Source organism: Centropristis striata, chromosome 17, assembly GCF_030273125.1.
Source record: "Centropristis striata isolate RG_2023a ecotype Rhode Island chromosome 17, C.striata_1.0, whole genome shotgun sequence".
NCBI lineage: Eukaryota > Metazoa > Chordata > Actinopteri > Perciformes > Serranidae > Centropristis > Centropristis striata.
The window spans coordinates 3811721-3831022 of NC_081533.1; the positions used below are offsets into that span (position 1 = coordinate 3811721).

General features: G+C 39.0%; 1 protein-coding gene across 1 annotated transcript in view; it reads right to left on the bottom strand.

Moving 5' to 3' along the window:
* Positions 1-3216: 3216 nt before the first annotated feature.
* Positions 3217-19302, bottom strand: part of LOC131989470 (uncharacterized) — a 299290-nt gene continuing 283204 nt past the window's right edge. Inside the window, exons 9-10 of the mRNA XM_059354702.1 lie at positions 18401-18952; positions 3217-5996 (exon numbers count right to left, since the gene is read on the bottom strand). Of these exons, the coding sequence (XP_059210685.1) occupies positions 4822-5996; positions 18401-18952 (1727 nt within the window). The 3' untranslated portion in view covers positions 3217-4821. The remainder of the gene's footprint in view (positions 5997-18400; positions 18953-19302) is intronic.

The following is a 19302-nucleotide window of genomic DNA, read 5'->3' on the forward strand; positions in this document are numbered from 1 at the left end:
ACTGTCCTCAGACATTTTAAACTGTTCCATCTCCATGAAGGTGTTGAGGTCTCAGAGTCTCAGGATCAACAGTTTGCAGGACGAGTCCAGTTTGACAAAGACGTCCTGAGAGAAGGACGACTCAGACTTCATGTGTCCAGACTCAGGATCAATCACTCTGGACTTTATGTGTGTGGAGAGCTCAATAGGATTAACAATTTCAAATGGCGGCTCAACGTCTCTGGTAAGTTGTTCCAGTAGAACTTAATAATTTCTTATTTTTTAAATAAAAACATGTGGAGAAAAATATTGACGACTTTAAAAATCCTGAAACTCACGTAAAAAGTATTTTCTTCACATGAATGACTCAGATGTGTTTGTTGTCTTTGCAGCAGCGAGGGATCGGCCCCAACCTGAGACACCAAACACACCAAGACCACAACCAGAGAGTCCAGCAATGATCGGCCTCTACTGTGGACTGACAGCAGCAGCTCTGTTCACTCTTTGTTTCTGTTACTTTCTGTGTAAAAAACAAGCTTTCTGCTTCAGAGGTAGATTTGATAAAAGTTACAGTCCACCAGGTGAAGTAGAGTTAACTGTTCCACCAACAACTTGAACAAATTAAATGTTCTACCACGGACAGAATAGTTGTCTGGCAGGTCATCAAACTGTAAGTCAGAACACATCAGCAGATATCAATAACAACAACTTTGATGCTTCCAGACCAGACGAGAGAAATCATGACAAAATCGCCCAAAGAATCATAGAAATAAACTGAACATTATTGTCTAGTTTTACCTTCCATTCAAAAAAATAACCAAGACGAAGCTTAAAATTGTGATGTTTCCTCAAAATCACTTTATTCTTGATTCAGAATCAGTTTTCAAGTACAAAAATATTAAGATTACATTTCATTCAACCTGAACTGTTGACATTTCTAAACTTCATGTGTTCTGTCATGGAACTGTAGTGACTCACAGGAAGTGATGCTTTTGTTTATAATCTGTATAAATGATCAAACCTGCTGTTTCTCTTCTTCATGTGTTAGTTTTCACAGTGAAGCTGCTTTACTGTCTGACAGCATGAAAACTGTCAAACTTCTGATCTTCTGTCCACAGTTTATATATTCAGCTTTCATTCAAACATTTTATTTATCTAATGTGCACTTTATAGTGAAATGTTTGATTTCTGTTTGTTAGACCTGGCTTTGATCTATTCTCATTATTTCTTGTCTGTTACATACTGTCAGTATTTCACTGTGTGCTGATAGAAAAGCTCTGAGTCGTTCCCGCTGTTATTACTGATGAGGAGCAGCAGAGGAGCTCTTTACTGAAGGGACATCTCTCACTGATCATCTGTTCATGTGACTAAAACTCATGTTTCTTCTATTCTACATATTGATGAATGAAGATGTTTAACTTGTGAAAAGTTGCTTTTAGGATTTCGATGTTTTTCTAATGAATTCTGCATTTTTTGAGCTGCTGAAGGATTTTATTAAAATAATTTGCTGCTCTAACTGACTGTTGAACCAAATGATTTGTTATATTGTTCCACAAATAAAAATGCATTCAATATACTGTTTTTTATTTCATAAGTTATTCATCTTATAAATAAAACATTCAGAGGTCAAATATATGAAAATAGATCATTTTAATCGTCATGGATACACAAACAGCTGAAGATGTTAAAATATTAACAACAACAGTCCTGTGTAAAACACAATCCCGGTTCGATCCCTGACCATGGCAGCCTACATGTCCAAGTGTCCTTGAACAAGATACTGAACCCCAAATGTCTCCCGATGCTGCGTTCATCAGTGTGTGAATGAATTCCTGCTGGTGGCAGGTGGCACCGTTCAGGGCAGCCTCTGCCACCAGTATGAATGTGTGTGTGAACGGGTGAATGAGTCAGTCTGTAGTGAGTTGTTTGAGTGGTCGCAAAGCGACTAGAAAAGCGCTATATAAGTGCAGGTCCATTTACCATTGAGCATGCTCCTCCAGTCCAACCGGATCAGACGAGCTTCCGCCCGCCGCGACCTGTAAATATCTCACATTGTATCAGCACAGTGTGTCCAAACTTAGTTACTGTTTGTTTTTTTCATTTCATTCTCACTTGTCAATGGGAACTTGTGCCACTGTCTCCATAACAGCAGTTGTGGTGATTTTAATCGTGGCTCCTGCAGCTTTTTTACTTGGCATGTATGTGAAGTCCCGCTGCTCCGAGTCTGGTGACGTCAAATGACAGTTTGTTGTAATCCGTGAAAGGACTGTCTGAATCATTTCTATAATAATGCCTGTTTTCACAGTTCCTTGCTTCGATAAACAGTCTATTTTTTGGTGAATTGGTAAAAAATAAAAAATAAAAACATGCCCACCTCTGGGGTTCAGATGGTTGAATGACATTGTGTTTCTGTAACTTGTTCTTATTTTAAGTCTTCTGGCTCTTTATAATGTGTCAGTTTTGCATTTCCTATAAATAATCTAATTTAAACTAACATAAGCATCAAAAACTTCTCATACCTTCTTTCATTCTTCTTTCATAAAGAAAAGCTGTCAGATTGACGAAAGTGTTAAAATGTCTCTTCATCTGTTAAAGTTTGTCACATACTAAATCTGTACAGCAGGATTGATAAAATGACAACAATAGAAATATATTCATACATTACCTTGTGTTGTTACAATCCCACAATCGAAATGACAAAGTGTCAAGTGTCTGGTCTTAGAAATGAATCCATCCTCCTCCAAAGATACCGAGGCATTTCTATCGTGTAGCCCCGCCTCCCTGGAGTTCCGCTGACCTACATAACCATATTTGGTCCTTTGGTCCATTTCAGTGCAGAGGGAATCCCTCAACGTCACCAAGGATACCAAACACAAGACCAGAGGCTCACCTCGCCGACGGACAATAATAACAGATGTTTTTTATACTATCAGAGGCAAGAGAGATTTCTCCCCGTCTGACATCTACTGAGAGGACATTTTAAGAACTTCAGAGTGATAAATATGGAAAGTATCTATTTAGGATCATCAGTGTCAGATTCAAACCAGCGACCCTCCAGTTCGCAGCCTGGTTCCTCACCTCTAGGCCACTATGTTAGAAACACAAAGGGTCTGCATGAGAATTATTTGAAACCACAAGTTCAGTGTTCTCGGTTCAGCTCTATTTTCACAACATAAGATTTGCAAAATGAAATGCAGTTGTGGCCACCCTCCACCTGAAATAATAACATATTTTAATTTAAAATTGATTAAAACATTTAACTATAGACAGGATGTAAAAACATCTTGTTTCCAGAAAGAGAAGCAAAATTACACAAATGCCAATTATACACCAGTTAACTAACAATATTATATATTTTCTTCATACTGTTTAATCTCCATGACAAACACATCTACATGGTTTTGTTTCCCCTTTTGTAAAGTGTGTGCTAACAGGGGAAAGACAACGAACATTCAAAGTACTTCAGTTAAAACAATAAAAGCATTAAGAGGAAATGCAAAACTGACACATTATAAAGAGCCGAGTTCAGCTCATTTTCTTCCACTGACGGTAATATTAAGAAACATTAAAATCCAGATGAAGGAGCTGCTTCATGTGAGCAGCATTTTACTGTTGTCAGCATAGGGCTCATTTTAACTACAGAATATGCTGTTATGTACTAATTTATTGAGGAATTTAACAAATGATTCCTTAGTTAGAAATAAAAAGTATTTAAAACATGCTTTTCTTTAAGTAATTTTAATACAAGATAACATATAGAAAAAATACAAAGATTATGATGAGTATACAAGTCAGACAAGAATATCAATCATGTAGAAACAGAGTCACATCACACTGTTCAGCTGGATAGGGACAGAGTTCTATCAGCCAAATAGGATCAAGAAGATCTGACCAAGTTACAAGAATTCATTGAGTTGATGGTCCGATGGCACGCAGATGTTATTTGCAGAGAGACGCACTTTGTCCCTCCAAGCTGGAGACGTGTGATGATCCATGTTTGGTGAGTCAGTGCAGATGTGAACATCTGTATCGATCCAGACATATAAACATGTTTTCCAGCAGTAATGCAAACACTGCTGACGTGGAGAACTTAACTCAAAGGAACTGAAGTTACAGAGTTTAGTAGTTACAGAGTTTATCAAATCAATATATCCCCATCAATATATATGGCAAGATTAAAAAAAAGTCAACAAATTTAAATAAAATAAAAATTCTAAATATAAAAACATAACACAGAATAAAAATCCAGATAAAAAATGTATTTTTTCCAGTTTTTTAATCCTGGATTCATGTAAGAATCTTCAATAATTGAACATTTAAAAAAAATTCATGTTAAATCTCAACTGGTAAAATAACTAAAGATGCCAGTTAAATGTAGTGCATAATGAGTATAGAGTGATTTAAAATGGAAATATTCAACTTACGACTCCCAAAAAACGTTGCTTAAGTACAGTACTTGAACAAATGTGATGAGTTACATTCCAGCACCGATTACAGGCTGTGCATGTTTTAATGATATTTATTGTGTTACTGGTGTCAGATCATTAATAATAATGACCATGTTGATGCTGAGAATGAAAGTAACAATAGATCAATGTTTAAAATGATATTTTGATTTTTTTCATAATTCCACAAGAATAAAGGCTTGTTCAGTCTAAGTTTGAACTCTGGAGTGTTTTTGTGTCTCTGTTTATTCATCTCCTCTTCCTCCTCACTGGATCAAACCACCTCAGTCAGACTCAGTTACTGCTGTCAGTCTTTAGTTTCAGAGACAAGTTCAGAATAAAACAACACAGTACATGGAGAGGAGGCATGAAGCAGCTGGCGTGGCTCTAAAAACACTTAGAAAGACTTTGTGTGAGTGTGCTGATGTGTTTTAAGGGTACCAATCCAGGAAAACTTTTTCCCACATATTTCGCACCAGTACGGTTTCTCCCCATTATGAACACGTCGGTGAGAATCAAGGGAATTACGTTTTGAAAATGTTTTCCCACATTGTTCACACCAGTACGGTTTCTCTCCAGTGTGAACACGTCTGTGGCATTTTAGATGATCTGTGGAGACAAAGGTTTTCTGACATTGGTCACAGCTGTACGGTTTCTCTCCAGTATGAACGTATTGATGTTTTTTCAGGTTACATGCCGTGGAAAAAGCTTTCCCACACTGGTCACAGAGGTACAGCTTCTCTCCAGTGTGAATGAGTTCATGCCTTCTCAGGTGACGTGCCTGAGTGAAAGAATTCCCACACTGATCACAGCTGTACGGCTTCTCTCCAGTGTGAATTCGTTTATGCTGTCTCAGGTTCGGTGAGTTGTTGAAAGCTCTCCCACACTTATCACAACTGTACAGTTTTTCTCCAGAATGAATGAGTTGATGTTGTTTCAGGTTACCTGCCCGATTGAAAGCTTTCCCACACTGGTCACAGCTGTATGGCTTCTCTCCAGTGTGAATGCGGTGATGCCGTTTTAGGTCCCATGCAGTGGTGAAAGTGTTCCCACACTGGTCACAGCTGTATGGCTTCTCTCCAGTGTTAATGCGTTGATGCTGTTTCAGGTGCTGTGCAGTGGTGAAAGAATTCCCACACTGGTCACAGCTGTACGGGTTCTCTCCAGAGTGAATTAGTTTATGTTGTCTAAGGCTCTGTGTCCAGGTGAAAGCTTTCCCACATTGGTCACAGCTGTACGGCTTCTCTCCAGTGTGAATGCGTTGATGCCCTTTCAGGTGCTGTGCAGTGGTAAAAGCTTTCCCACATTGGTCACAGCTGTACGGCTTCTCTCCAGTGTGAATGCGTTGATGCCGTTTCAGGTGCTTTGCAGTGGTAAAAGCTTTCCCACACTGGTCACAGCTGTACGGCTTCTCTCCAGAGTGAATTAGTTTATGTTGTCTAAGGCTCTGTGCCCAGGTAAAAGCTTTCCCACATTGGTCACAGCTGTACGGCTTCTCTCCAGTGTGAACCCGTAGATGTATCTTTAAACTTCCAGCTGTTGTGAAGGATTTGTCACAGAGCTGACAGTGGTGATGTTTGAGTCCCTCTCTTTCTTCCTGTTTCTATAGCAACAAACAGAAAGAGAGAGAGGGTCAGTGAGATGCCATGGTGGAGCAAGTTATCTAAAACCATCAATAATATTTAGAGCACGTCTGTGTAACATAACCCTCAATGTTCCAGTGTGAACTGTTGGTTATAACCTGCTGCGGTGCCCCTTGTCAGTGTGGTCTGCAGCAACCCAACAAAAGAACTGGGTTATCTTTGGCCTAAAAGGGGGATGTTCAACAAGTCACGGTGCCCATCATGCCGTCCCCCTCGCTGCACTGAGACACTCTGACCATGACATGGTCCTCCTGATTCCTGCACACAGGAAGACACTAAAGCTCTGGAAGCCTGTTGTGAGGACAACAAAGAAGTGGACCAGCATGGCCGTGGAGGGTCTTCAGCCATGTTGGACTGTACTGACTGGGACGTTGTCAGGTCTGCTAGCAACAGTCTGGATCAGTTCACAGAGGCTGTGACATCACACATCTGCTTCTGTGAGGACAGCTGAGAACCATCAAGCGCCAGGGAGAGTTAAAACAACGACAGACCCTGGATCACAGCCAGGCCCAGACAGTTATGGTTGGAAAAGGAGGAAGCATTCAGGAGTGGGGACAGGGACAGGTTTAAAGAGTCAGAGTACACGTTTAGCAAGGCTAAGAAGCTAAAGGCCAGCACTCTGAGAAGCTCCAACACCAGCTCTCAGCCAACGACTCTGCTTCTGTCTGCAGAGAACAGAAAGATCATGACCTACAAACCTACAGACTCCACTCCATGAATAATGTTCACCTGGCCAACAGACTGAACGAGTTCTACTGTTGATTTAAAAGACACTGGGACAGAGCTGACTAGGGTTGTCAAAAGTATCAATACTCAAAAAAGTATCGATACTAAAACGTTGTATCCGGACACGATACTCATTTTCAAATCTATCGATACCTAGCCAAGGAATGAACACTTAAGTTAAGTTATTGTTATTTTTTTATCAAGCTTGTGTAATACTCTGATAAATATTTCATTATTTTCATGGTGAAGTTAAAATTTCCATAAATAACTGTTTCATATAAATAAGGTATTAAAATGTATAAATACTTTTTGTTTAAAATTAATAACTTTAAAAATATCATCTAACGGGGTGTGAATGTTTTAAAAAGAAGTTAAAAGTAATTCTTAACGTTACATTATGTACGTGAGTTCATGCGTAAGTTCATGACCTGAATGTTACACTTCCGGGGGAGGACCCGAGGGAAAAAGAGGAAGGAGCAAGGTGTTAATGGCGAACCGCAGATACTCAGGGACTGTGTGCGTTGTCAATGTGGATTTTATCCGTGAGTGACAGAGACTTTGAACTGTAGTTGAGCGACGTGCTCAGAGGTTGTGAGTCGGACTCTCCACCGCCGCTTGTGTTTTGGTGAACGAGTCCAGGTCCGTTAGCTAGCAGGAGCATAGGCTAATACCACCGTCCTCGCTGAGGGGAACCGCCGCCTGCACGGACGGGCGGAGCGTTGTTGAGTCGTCTCGGGAGAGAGTCGCCGACAGAGGTCGCTTCGCTGTTGCTGAGGGGGACGGAGGTCGCTTCGCCGTTGCCGAGGGAAAACGGAGGGCTGCCGCTGCGAGCGGAGACGGTCGTTACCGCAACGAGCAAGTGATTCATCAGCTACGGCTACAGCTACACTAACACACGGGAGTACAGGTATCAAAGGTTTCCTTCATGAGCTCCCAGTAAAGTGCGCCAACGAAAGTCGAAAAAAGAGTGCACTCAAAATAAAATAAGACAGTTTAACATAAGACAAACACTTTATACCCCGGGGTTCTATTTTCTTATTTTCTATATCTCTTTTTCAACGAAAAATGTTTGGATGTGTGTTCTCCTAAACTTTAATACATTTCCTGAAACTGTGATCATTGTGTGGGTTTATTGATTTGTGTTTATTATTTAAGTATTAAGGTATATACAGGTAAGAATTCCCTACAGTCTCCATCATTTACAAGTGAGAATTATACAGGACCCTAGACTGAAATTTATTATTCGAGATGTGCCTTTTGCCATAAATCATTTGCATAAGAGTTAAAGCTTCATCTTTATAACATAAAGTGGGTTTTACTACACGAGCCGGTGGTAAAAGGGGTTACACTTGCCTAATATTGTGCACAGCATACAACCTCAAAATATTGTTCTAATTGTTATTGTTTATTGTATTTATTTATTTTTTGCACTACCTCAGACCTGAAGCTTGTTATCATAGTTGCAGTTTCTTTTCCACAACTGTTTTTTATTATAAATATTTAACCTGTGGTTCTGTTCATTTTTACATGTTGCATTTTTCTTGTTGATAAAAATATTTCTGTTAAATTTTGGGGTCTTTAGTTTTATCCTTGTGGTATCGAAAATGGTATCGAGTATCAAATATTTTCCTGAGTATCGGTATCAAGTTGAAAATTTTAGTATGGTGACAACCCTAGAGCTGACACACTCCACCAGCTCCAGCCCAGGAGCTCCACCTGCACCACCTCAGCAGGGGCCAAGGCCTCTCCACTTCTGCCCACCTCAGCGTCCCCCCAGACTGCAGTACCTCCACCATTATCCCCGCCCCCCCAAAAAACAAGGACCACAGAACTAAATGACTACAGCCCGTCACCCTGACCTCTGTGGTTATGAAGTCCTTCAGCTCCTTGTTCTGTCACACCTCTAATCCACCACAGACCCACTCCTGGACCCCCTGCAGTTCACCTACAGAGCCAGCAGGTCTTTTTATATGTACATCTGCAGAAATGATTCAAATACTCTGAATGATCTGAAGATGATCATCTGATATATTAATTCTCTTCAACTGATGTATTAATTCTCTTCTCTTCTCAGACAAGAAGTCAGAGCTGCAGAGTAAACAGAGGGAGGAGGAGAGGGATCCCCAGGTCAGGTCACTGCTCAAGAATATCAGGGAGCTGATTTATAGAAGTGAAAGGAAGATTTGGTCATCTCCAGCATTAGTTTGTGTTATTTTTCAAAGTGAAATTGGTCATCATAGTTGTAATTTTAGCAGACTTATTAAATACATACAATTCAGCCAATTAATCTAAATTAATGATTTTACTGGAACTGAGAAATATATACCTATGTAAAGATATATACCTCAAACCTGACATATAAACATGGCTGAATATAATAACCCGTTTGTGTTAACTGTCAAAGGAACATTAATATTCCTATATTCATTTTTTAAGTAAAAAATTACAATACTGGCCCTGTATTTACTTGGTATCAGATTGATACCACATTTTGCAGTGTCTCCCACCACTATAGTGAACTTCATTACCCAGCATGCTTCGCGGCCGAGCGGCGGGAAAGCAGCAGCGGAGAAAAGCAGAGAGCGCGCGGCCAGGACGTGAGTTGTAATGTGTGTTTTGATGAATAAAAGAAGAGCTTTTATAATTATTAACACGCCTGTTTGTTTACTAACTAAAGTAAAGAAACGAACGGAAACGAAAGTTCTGTCTTCACCGACTTACATTCACACAAACATGTCGCCATGTTTGTGTGCAGGAACAGAGAAGAGTTTTAGTGTGTGAACAGGATGAACTCTGACCTGAACATGTGAGACCTCCTGGTCCTGGTTCTCCTCCTCCATCCTGCTCCTGCTCCTGCTCCTGCTCCTGCTCCTGCTCCTGCTCCTGCTCCTGCTCCTGCTCCTGCTCTCCACTGGGACTGCTGCTGAACTCACTCTGGATCCCGGACTGGACGGAGCGTCTCGTTAAGCCCCGCCCACATCCGGTCACATCTTATTATTATTTATTTATTTCAGTCTATGATTTATTTATTTATTTATTTGCAAACAGCTTTCAGGATCATTAGCGCCACCTTCTGACAGGACTGTGGATCGGAGTGAACTCATGATTTTACTATAATCATGGAAAAAATTATTAGACCATTATTAATAGACCCTTGTTATCTTCAGTTTCTTGTTCATTTTAATGTCTGGTACAACTAAAGGTACATTTGTTTGGACAAATATAATGATTACAACAAAAACAGCTGATAAGAGTTTAATTTAAGAGCTGATATCTGGACATTTTCCATTGCCTTTTTATTGATACTTTTGGCTATTTTTGTTGTCATCATTATATTTGTCCAAACAAATGCACATTTAGTTGTGCCAGGCATTAAAATGAAGAAACTGGAGGATGGTCTAATGTTTTTTTCCATGACTGTAGTTAAAATTTAACTACAGTCATGGAACATAAATAGAATAAAAATAAACAATAAATAACGTTCCTATATTCTATATTATGTTCCAGAAAGCAGGTTTTCTGAAAACCTTGAGTATGTTAACCCTGAAATGAGGGAAACTCAGCTCCGGCTGAAAAACATCTACTGCACATTGAAATAGCCACTGAATTATTTTTACTAAAATCAGTCAAATATGATTAAAATGAATTACAGTCCTTTCTGTTTGAACAATGTTCTTATTTTTCATTTCCAGCTGCTTCCACGTCAGGATCACAACTAAAGGAAATAAAGTTCAGGTTTAATACCATTTCACCAGTTTCTACCTGTAATATTAAACATGTGATGAGCAGAAACATTCCTTTGTTCTGATTGGCCGTCCAGGGTGTAGTCCCGCCCCTCGTCTATCAATGTCAGCTGCAATTGGTCCAGCCAATGAGTGAGTGACTGTCCAAATCCTCTTTGTTGTTAATATTTTAACATCTTCAGCTGTTTGTGTATCCATAATCAATTTTCATATATTTGACTTCTGTTGGTTTTATTTATAAGCTGAATAACTTAATTCAATACAAATTATATATTTGTGGTAACAATTTAACAAATCATTCAAGTTCAACAGTCAGTTACTGCAACAGATAATTTTATAAAATACTACAGCAGCTCAAAAATGGTGCAGAATTGAAAAGTCACACAGAAATTACATAATTTCAAAGAGGCATTGCAATATGAGATGATCAGATCATAATTCAGATCAGACATAAAAACAAACATTTAAAGTAAACGTAGCAGATGAAATGAGAGCAGAAGATCTTTGTGATCATCAGCTCCATTTAAAGGTCTGATGGTGTAAATGATGAGAGCTGTTACCTGCAGACAGGTGAGACTTTCTAAAGCAGAGCAGCTCCCTTCAGTAAAGAGCTCCCTCTGCTGCTCCTCACCACTAATAACACAGCTTTGATATCAGCAAACATACAGTGAAACAATGATCATAAATAGCTGCCAGGTGTTAGAAAAATTACATGAGGAAACCTTGAAAATTGATAATCTGTCACCGACAGAAAAAAAATCTGTCACCAACAGAAAAAACCTCACCATTTTTCTGCGCATTCTTTGATGGGGAAATGAAGAGCTGGAGACGTCCAAGTTTCTCAGTTTAACAAAAGTTTTATTACAATACGTCAAAAAATGTGCACTTTACAGAGATCTCTGGGTTCAACCTTAACTCATGTCCCTGAATACAAACAGACGTGTTTCAGTTCGTGAAGTCTGAACCCCGACTCTCTCCCTGAACCCATTAAACTACTAACATTTGTTTACAAAACATGCCTGTTGATTTCTTCCAGGAAGTCCCGCCTTCTTGATCCGCTCATTCGCCAGTTTTAATGCATACAACGGCACGTCATGCCACCTGGTTGCTTGCTGCCGAAACCAGGCCTTGCCCTGACCTACTAACAAACTTGTTAGCACAAACATTTTTCCTTGTTATGACTTACAGAGATTCTCTCACGGGATTTTCACTTGGCCTTCTGTGTTCTCCCCTCTCCAGACACACATACACACATACACACACACTCACAAATGCACATACACACACAGCAAAAACTATGCATCAATATATCTGGATGTCATTCTTTGTGATTTATAGAATCTTAATCAGTTTAAGCAAATGGAATATATGTAATTAAAGTAATCATAGTTTTCTACATCAATATTAACACACAAACACAATCAATGTATCAAATCATATTGTCTGACTTAATATAAATGCATAGAGATATTTACTACAGTCAAGGTTTGACCTTTGATAATGACCTGCATCACTCACAGAGAACAGAGACAAACCACAGAGAACCATTTACCAATATAGAAAATAATCAATTATTTTAACACAGGCTTAACAAAAATGCATTAAAGTTGTTGATATTGTTACCTGCTGACATGTTGATGAGTTCTGACTTACAGTTTTATGACCTGCCAGCCAATAGGAACCAAGTATTTTTCTGTGTTAGGAGGTGAAGTTAAAGGAATACTTGAAAGGCAGAAAGTGGTTTAATTGGTAAGAAGTTGAATGATACCAGTAATTTTATATATGTAGTATTATGTACAGTATGTATGGTATTTACAGAATGTGTATACAGTATGTAAAGCATGTGTGGTATGCATGTACAATATGTGTAATGTGTGTACAGTACGCATAGTATAATAGTAGTAATACTGCACAGAAGAAGTAAGATTAGGTGATGTAAAATATATGTGATTGTTACAGCAACTTTCAGTTTCCAAACTGTAATTTTATCTAACTAAATTCTCAAAAATTCTAAATTCTTGTTGAACAGAAACCTCTGTCTTCTTTCAGCTCAGCGAGTACTGACACACAGTCATTGCTCTGGTTAAGCACTGAACAATTCAGTGAACGAATCTTTTAATCCAAAAGAACTGCTGCTACCACCACTAGATGAAACTGTATCCTCTGATCCAGCTGGTGTAACTGTTATCAAATGCACCACTGAAGCAAGAGTTTTGTTTTTTACGCAGAAAGTAACTTTAACAAAGAGTGAACAGAGCTGCTGCTGTCAGTCCCAGTCCACAGTAGAGGAGCATCCTTCCTCCACTCTCTGGTTGTGGTCCACTTCCTGTTGGAGGAGGATCTGTTCCCTGAGTTGGTGTGTTTGGTGTCTCAGGTTGGGGCCGATCCCTCGCTGCTGCAAAGACAACAAACCCATCTGACTCATTCATGTGAAGAAAAACATTTTTCTGAAAATAAAAGCAAGTCCTTCATACTTTTCTTCTAAGGTCTTTATTAAAAATTGAGAAAAGAAAGTTCTACTGGATCAACTTACCAGTGACGTTGAGCTGACATGTGTGAGAGCTCCTACCATAACCTGTGGACACTTGACAATAATAAAGTCCAGAGTCATTGATCCTGAGTCTGGACACATGAAGTCTGAGTCGTCCTTCTCTGAGGACGTCTTTGTCAAACTGGACTCGTCCTGCAAACTGTTGATCCTGAGACTCTGAGACCTCAACACCTTCATGGAGATGAAACAGGACTAAAGGTCTGAGTTCAGCTAACAGCTGGCAGAAGATAAAAAATAAAGTGATTTTGAGGAAATATCAGATCATCTTCTCCCTGTGAGAGGAGACACAGTTGTGCTTATTTGAACTTCAGTCTGTGTTGTAACAAGCTGCAGCAGGAGAAGGAAGCTGTGAGGGCCACTGGTAACACAGGAGTGATGGCTCCAGTTTATCATGTGGAGTTTAACCTCTGGAGCCGTCTAGTGAAAGCAAAGTGTGGTGTCAGGAAACATGTTTCAGCAGGAGGAACCCTGAGGAACCTGCAGGCTGCTGTCACACTATGAACCATTTCATGTAATTTTACACTTTTGTGATTACTGGAGGACTTGTAGAGGTTAGCTGGCTGTCTAGCTTCTTACCGACCACACACTGTAAGGCCACTACACTAATAATAATAATAATAATCTAATAATATATCTGGAATATATAAAACAATCTTTCTGCATAACGAGTACTTTGACTTTTGATACTTTTGTACTTTTACTTCTTTAAGTGTTGAATGCAGGACTTTTACTGTAATGGAGTAACTTCACAGTGTGGTGTTAGTATGTTTACTGCAGTAAAGTAATCTGATTACTTCTTCCAGCACTAACATGAATATAATAAATATCACTATGAGTTCCTTTAAAAACACATTGTGGCTCCATGATAACAGGCTCCATGCAACAGAACATGAGCATCAAAAACTTCCTCATGTTGTTGTTAAAACATAAAGAAAAGCTGTCAGATTGATTCAAGTGTTGAAATGTCTCTTTACTGACAGAATAAAACACATTATTATCTGTTAGATATCGTCACATAGTTTATGTATATGTGTATGTTACCGGCGCAGGGGTCTCTGGTCCGGCAGCATGAGGCACTGAGCGGCTGAGCTACGGTGAAGCTAACAGTTCCTCTCTGTGGATCCAAACACAAACACGAGAGCTGTCAGCTCATGCTACTGCTGCTCAGCAGGTTTATTCTCTGCACATGCGCAGAGCAAAGCAGAGCAGAAATTATTTGCCTGCACCCACTGGTGTTAGATCACCATCTACTGGCGCAAAGTGGTAATGCTTTTTGCAAAACTGTTCATAAAGATTCAAATAAAAGTTCAGATATTAAAATGAAAAAGAGGGGGTGTCTGTTAATGTGATAACTGTATGTGGCTATTCCAGACCCACTACATGTACAGCAGGAATAATAATATGACAACAACAGAAAATAAATTATACATTACCTTGTGTCGATGTTTCCACGTCCGATGGTCCAAGTTCAGAATCCTTCTAACACAAGTAGAGCAACAGCTCGGTAAAAAATGATTCACGGCTTTGGCGTCATTTACCGACAGCACCCTACGTGATCTGAAGTATTAGATTAGAAAATTGTAGCATAAATGAAATCAAAGAAATACAGCTGAGAGAGGCAGTGATGAGACAGACATTCAATATTCTTAAATGCTTTAAGGGAAGCAGAAACCTCTAAGTTGTGATCTGTGACACAGTTTTTGTCAACGAAAGGACAATATCTGTCTCCGAGGAGGCAAAAAGAAAACCCCAGTATTGGTCCCGCCCCTCTCTCTCAGGCTGCAGCAGTTCTGCTCTCTCAGTTTTCTCTCTGCTTATGAAGTGAACTTCCTCGTCAGTTTTTGCTCCCAGCTCCACTTACAGTCACCAAATCTTTCTGCAGCGACATTAAAATTCATAAACTAAAGACAGCTGCAGCTTTCAGAGCAGTGCATGATGGGAAAGTGACTTATATGCGATCCATACCTAAAGGGGGAGACATGCAGGAAAGGACTCGGAGCCGGAGAGAGACAACTCTCTGCTGAGTCTGAACTCACTGAAACATTGAGTGTGATTCTCAGTTTGTCTTGTATTTCTGTCAACATCAGCTGTTGAACTTTTAGCTCATTGACCAACACTTGAACTCATTCTCTGCTTACTAAATACACTCAAACGGTTTCTTTTTTTATTGCTGAGGAGATATCTTAATTTAAGCCTCCTCCAGGGTTTGATCTTAAAGCTTTGTTGTCAACTTCAGTTTAAAGCCTTTTTACTGGTGGGAACAATTTAACAAATCATTCAGACCAACAGCCAGTTAGGGCAGCAAATTAGTTTAATAAAATCCTTCAGCAGCTCAAAAGTGGTGCAGAATTGAAAAGAAAAATTTAAAATTATTTGAGTTTGTTTAAAAAATACAAATTTTCCAACAACTTTGGATTTTACAAATTAAACGTGTTTCTTTATCACTTTATAGAAACACATAAACATCAATACACCAATTGAGGACGTAGAGAGTCTCTAAACATGTCAACAGCGTATGTATAAGTATATATATATATATATATATATATATATATATAAAGTGATGCTTTTGTTTGTCATCAGTGTAAATGATCAAACCTGCTGTTTCTCTTCTTCATGTGTTAGTTTTCACAGTGAAGCTGCTTTACTGTCTGACAGCATGAAAACTGTCAAACTTCTGATCTTCTGTCCACAGTTTATATATTCAGCTTTCATTCAAACATTTTATTCCTCTAATGTGCACTTTATAGTGAAATGTTTCTTTCCTGTTTGATTTCTGTTTGTTAGAGCTGGCTTTGATCTATTCTCATCATTTCTTGTTTGTTATATACTGTCAGTATTTCACTGTGTGCTGATAGAAAAGCTCTCAATCAGCTCAAATCATTTTAATTGTCATTGAACAGCTGAAAATGTTAACATATTAACAACATTCCTGTGTGAAACACAATCTGATCGATTCCATTTCATGGAATGTTGAAAAATTGGGGCGGGGGGGAAAGTTTTATTATCGCATGTCGTTTTTTGTCAAAAATGGTCATATTTCAAAATGCCTAAAAATGCTTAAAATTACTTTATTATAGTCTGTTGATACATGTAACAGGGTGGCTTTTTCATAAATCACAAAAAACCCCACCATATTTTGGGATCTACAAAATTTGACAAAAAAGTCATACTATAGCATGTCTCATTTTTCTGTGAAAATGTATACAAATTTTAAATGTCCTGATACTCTCAAAAATGGTCTTATTATAGTATGTTGGTACATGTAGCGGGTTGAATTTCCAGATTAACAGAAGAAAAAAAAAAATAATTTATCATAAGTTGAAAAAAGTAAAAAATGTGGTCATTCTGTTGTTTTTCCAAAAATGCATAAAAGAGATTTAAAATAGCTTGTTGGTTGTAGTAAATGTATAATACGTCCAAAACTACTGTAAAATAGGACAGTTAAAGCTCAGAGAGGTTTGAATCTTATGAATTTTGAGTCTTGTAAAATTCATAGTATACTGTCTCATTAAAAAGTCATTTTACATACTTTTGGATTGATTGATTGATTGATTGATACTTCATTCATCCACATGGAAAAATTCAGATCTATAACCTCCTGCATTGATCTGTCAGAACCAACCAGTGGGGCTGTTTGACTTCTTACTGTCCATGTTCAGCCTCAAAATAGCCATAATATGGCCAGAAATACACAATTTTATTGGATGTCCAAAAATTGGATAAAAAAGTGATATGTCTATGCTTAAAAATACTTAAATTACTTTATGATAGTCTTTTGATACATATTAGAGTGTAGTTTGTACAGAAATGTCAGAAAAACACCACATCATGGGATGTCCAAATATTAAAAATAAAACAAAAAAAACTAGTAGTTTGATTACAGTTGACTGCTCCCCAACACTGATTATTCTATTGTTCACAGCTCAGCAGGGCAATGAGAAGGCTTCATAAAATGAAAAAAAAAAGAATTCTGAAATTTAGAAAGTACGCATAATGCATTTTTTAGCCCCATAGAGCTCTTACATCCACATGTGGATTTATTCTGAGTCCTCCTCAAATGTGAGACAGTGAAGACACCTAGTGGTCATTTTCTTCTACTGCATGTTCATTTCATACAGACAGCAGTCAAACTCTGATCGAGTCACCTGTAATGACAAACTCCAGAGTTGTTTCAATGTCAGTAGTGTTCAATATTCATATGTAGTATTTTGTGTTGCTGCGTGTTACACCAGTATGAGTCTAGGGTAAAGGGAATGTAACACGACGCCGGTGTACTCAGGCAAATACAGATATTTATTGATTAACAGCAAATTTAACAAAAAGTAACAAAAGGAGAACCTTCTTCAGGCTAATAAAGTGATACTAAGTGAGGCAATGAACAAAGGGCGGTGGGTGGCGCCAACTCATAAAACAAACAAACTATTCAAAAACACAATAAACAAAAGAACTCTGGCTATCTACGCTGATTTTCTACACGAACAAAAGTACATAAGTGCAACCACCCATAAACTAGTGAGCCTAACAAATGGAATAATCTAAGTGTGGTGCGAAGAAATGTGGAAAAGAAAAACTAAACCTAATGCCCAATAAACAGTAACAATTCGAGTGCCTCGATTTCTATACACACACTGGCTCTCAAATGCCTTTTACAACGAGAGACACTTAACACAAGGCCATACAAAGACAAAGAAGGGGCGTCCACAGCCGCGCGAACTGCTCTCAAGGCTGAGCTGGAGGCAGGTGCGGCAGGTGATTGGACGCCAGACCAATAGAGCGGAAGAGGGCGGAGCCAGGGGAACACTGCGACCTGCTGCCGGCATTTGGCGGAGGCGTTACCCAGCAGGGATTCCCTCTGACGGAGCCATTGACGTATGCTGCGGTCCTGAGGCACAAACAGAGCAAAACACACACAACGTACCCCAAGGACGTAACACTGCGTAAAAAATATTCTCTCTACTTACATACTTTTCACCTTTCTTTTCCTCACAGCTGTATTCTGTGTTTAGCCCTAATTAGCACATATTAACATGCTAAAGTAAGATGGTAAAATGGTAATCCATATATCTGCTAAACATCAGAATGTTGTTATTGTGCTGTGATGAAAGTATGTCAAATGTTCAACTGCAGTGATGAGGAGGGGAACTTTGATCCGACTGCACAATGAGCAATCTATTTTTATTGAAGGTTTAAAACAATCTTATGATGTGGATATTAAAAAGAAAAAGGCTACTAATAATGCTCTAACAACTTTTTATTTTTCTAAAAAAAACTAGCACACAGAGAAAGTTTCCCTGCCTTAGTCACACCACTAGGGTTTCTCTCCAGTGTGAACCAGTTGGTGAGTTTTAAGGTGAGAACTCTGAGAAAAGGTTTTCCCACATTGGTCACAAGGATACGGCTTCTCTCCAGTGTGAATGCGTCGGTGGACATTAAGATGACTTTTGACACGAAAACATTTTCCACATTGGTCACAGCTGTATGGTTTCTCTCCAGTATGAACATGCTTGTGGACCCTCAAGGAACTCTGTGCAGCAAAGGACTTGTTACATTTGTCACAGCTGTATGGTTTCTCTCCAGTATGAACATTTGTGTGGGTCCTCCATGCACTCTTTTGAGCAAAGGACTTGTTGCATTGGTCACAGCTGTAAGGTTTCTCTCCAGTATGGATGCGTTGGTGCATTCTCAGGCTATTTATTTTACTGAAAGTGTTGCCACATTGGTCACAGCTGTAAGGTTTCTCTCCAGTATGGATTCGTTGATGCATTCTCAGGTTCTGCATCTCATTGAAAGTTTTGCCACATTGGTCACAGCTGTAAGGTCTCTCTCCAGTATGGATGCGGAAATGTACCTTTAAATATGCAGCTGTTTTGTAGGTTTTGTCACAGAGAAAACAGTGGCGACGTCTGAGTTCCTCTGTTTCTTCCTGTTTCAACAGACAGACAGAAAGAGAGACACGGTGGTGAGATGCCATGGTGGAGTAAGCAATCCAAAACCAAAAATAATACTTAGAGCACGCCTGTACAACATAACCCATAAGTATTGGCCATCATTTTTCTCTTTCTCACTTCTGGAGATGAAACACAACTTTTGATGAGGTAATTGTGCTGTTGAGAAATGCATTGAGGAAACCTTTAAAATTAAATTATCTGACTCCAACACGAAATCCTCACCTATTTCTCTGCCCCGATCGTTTGATGGGGAAGGATGAGCAG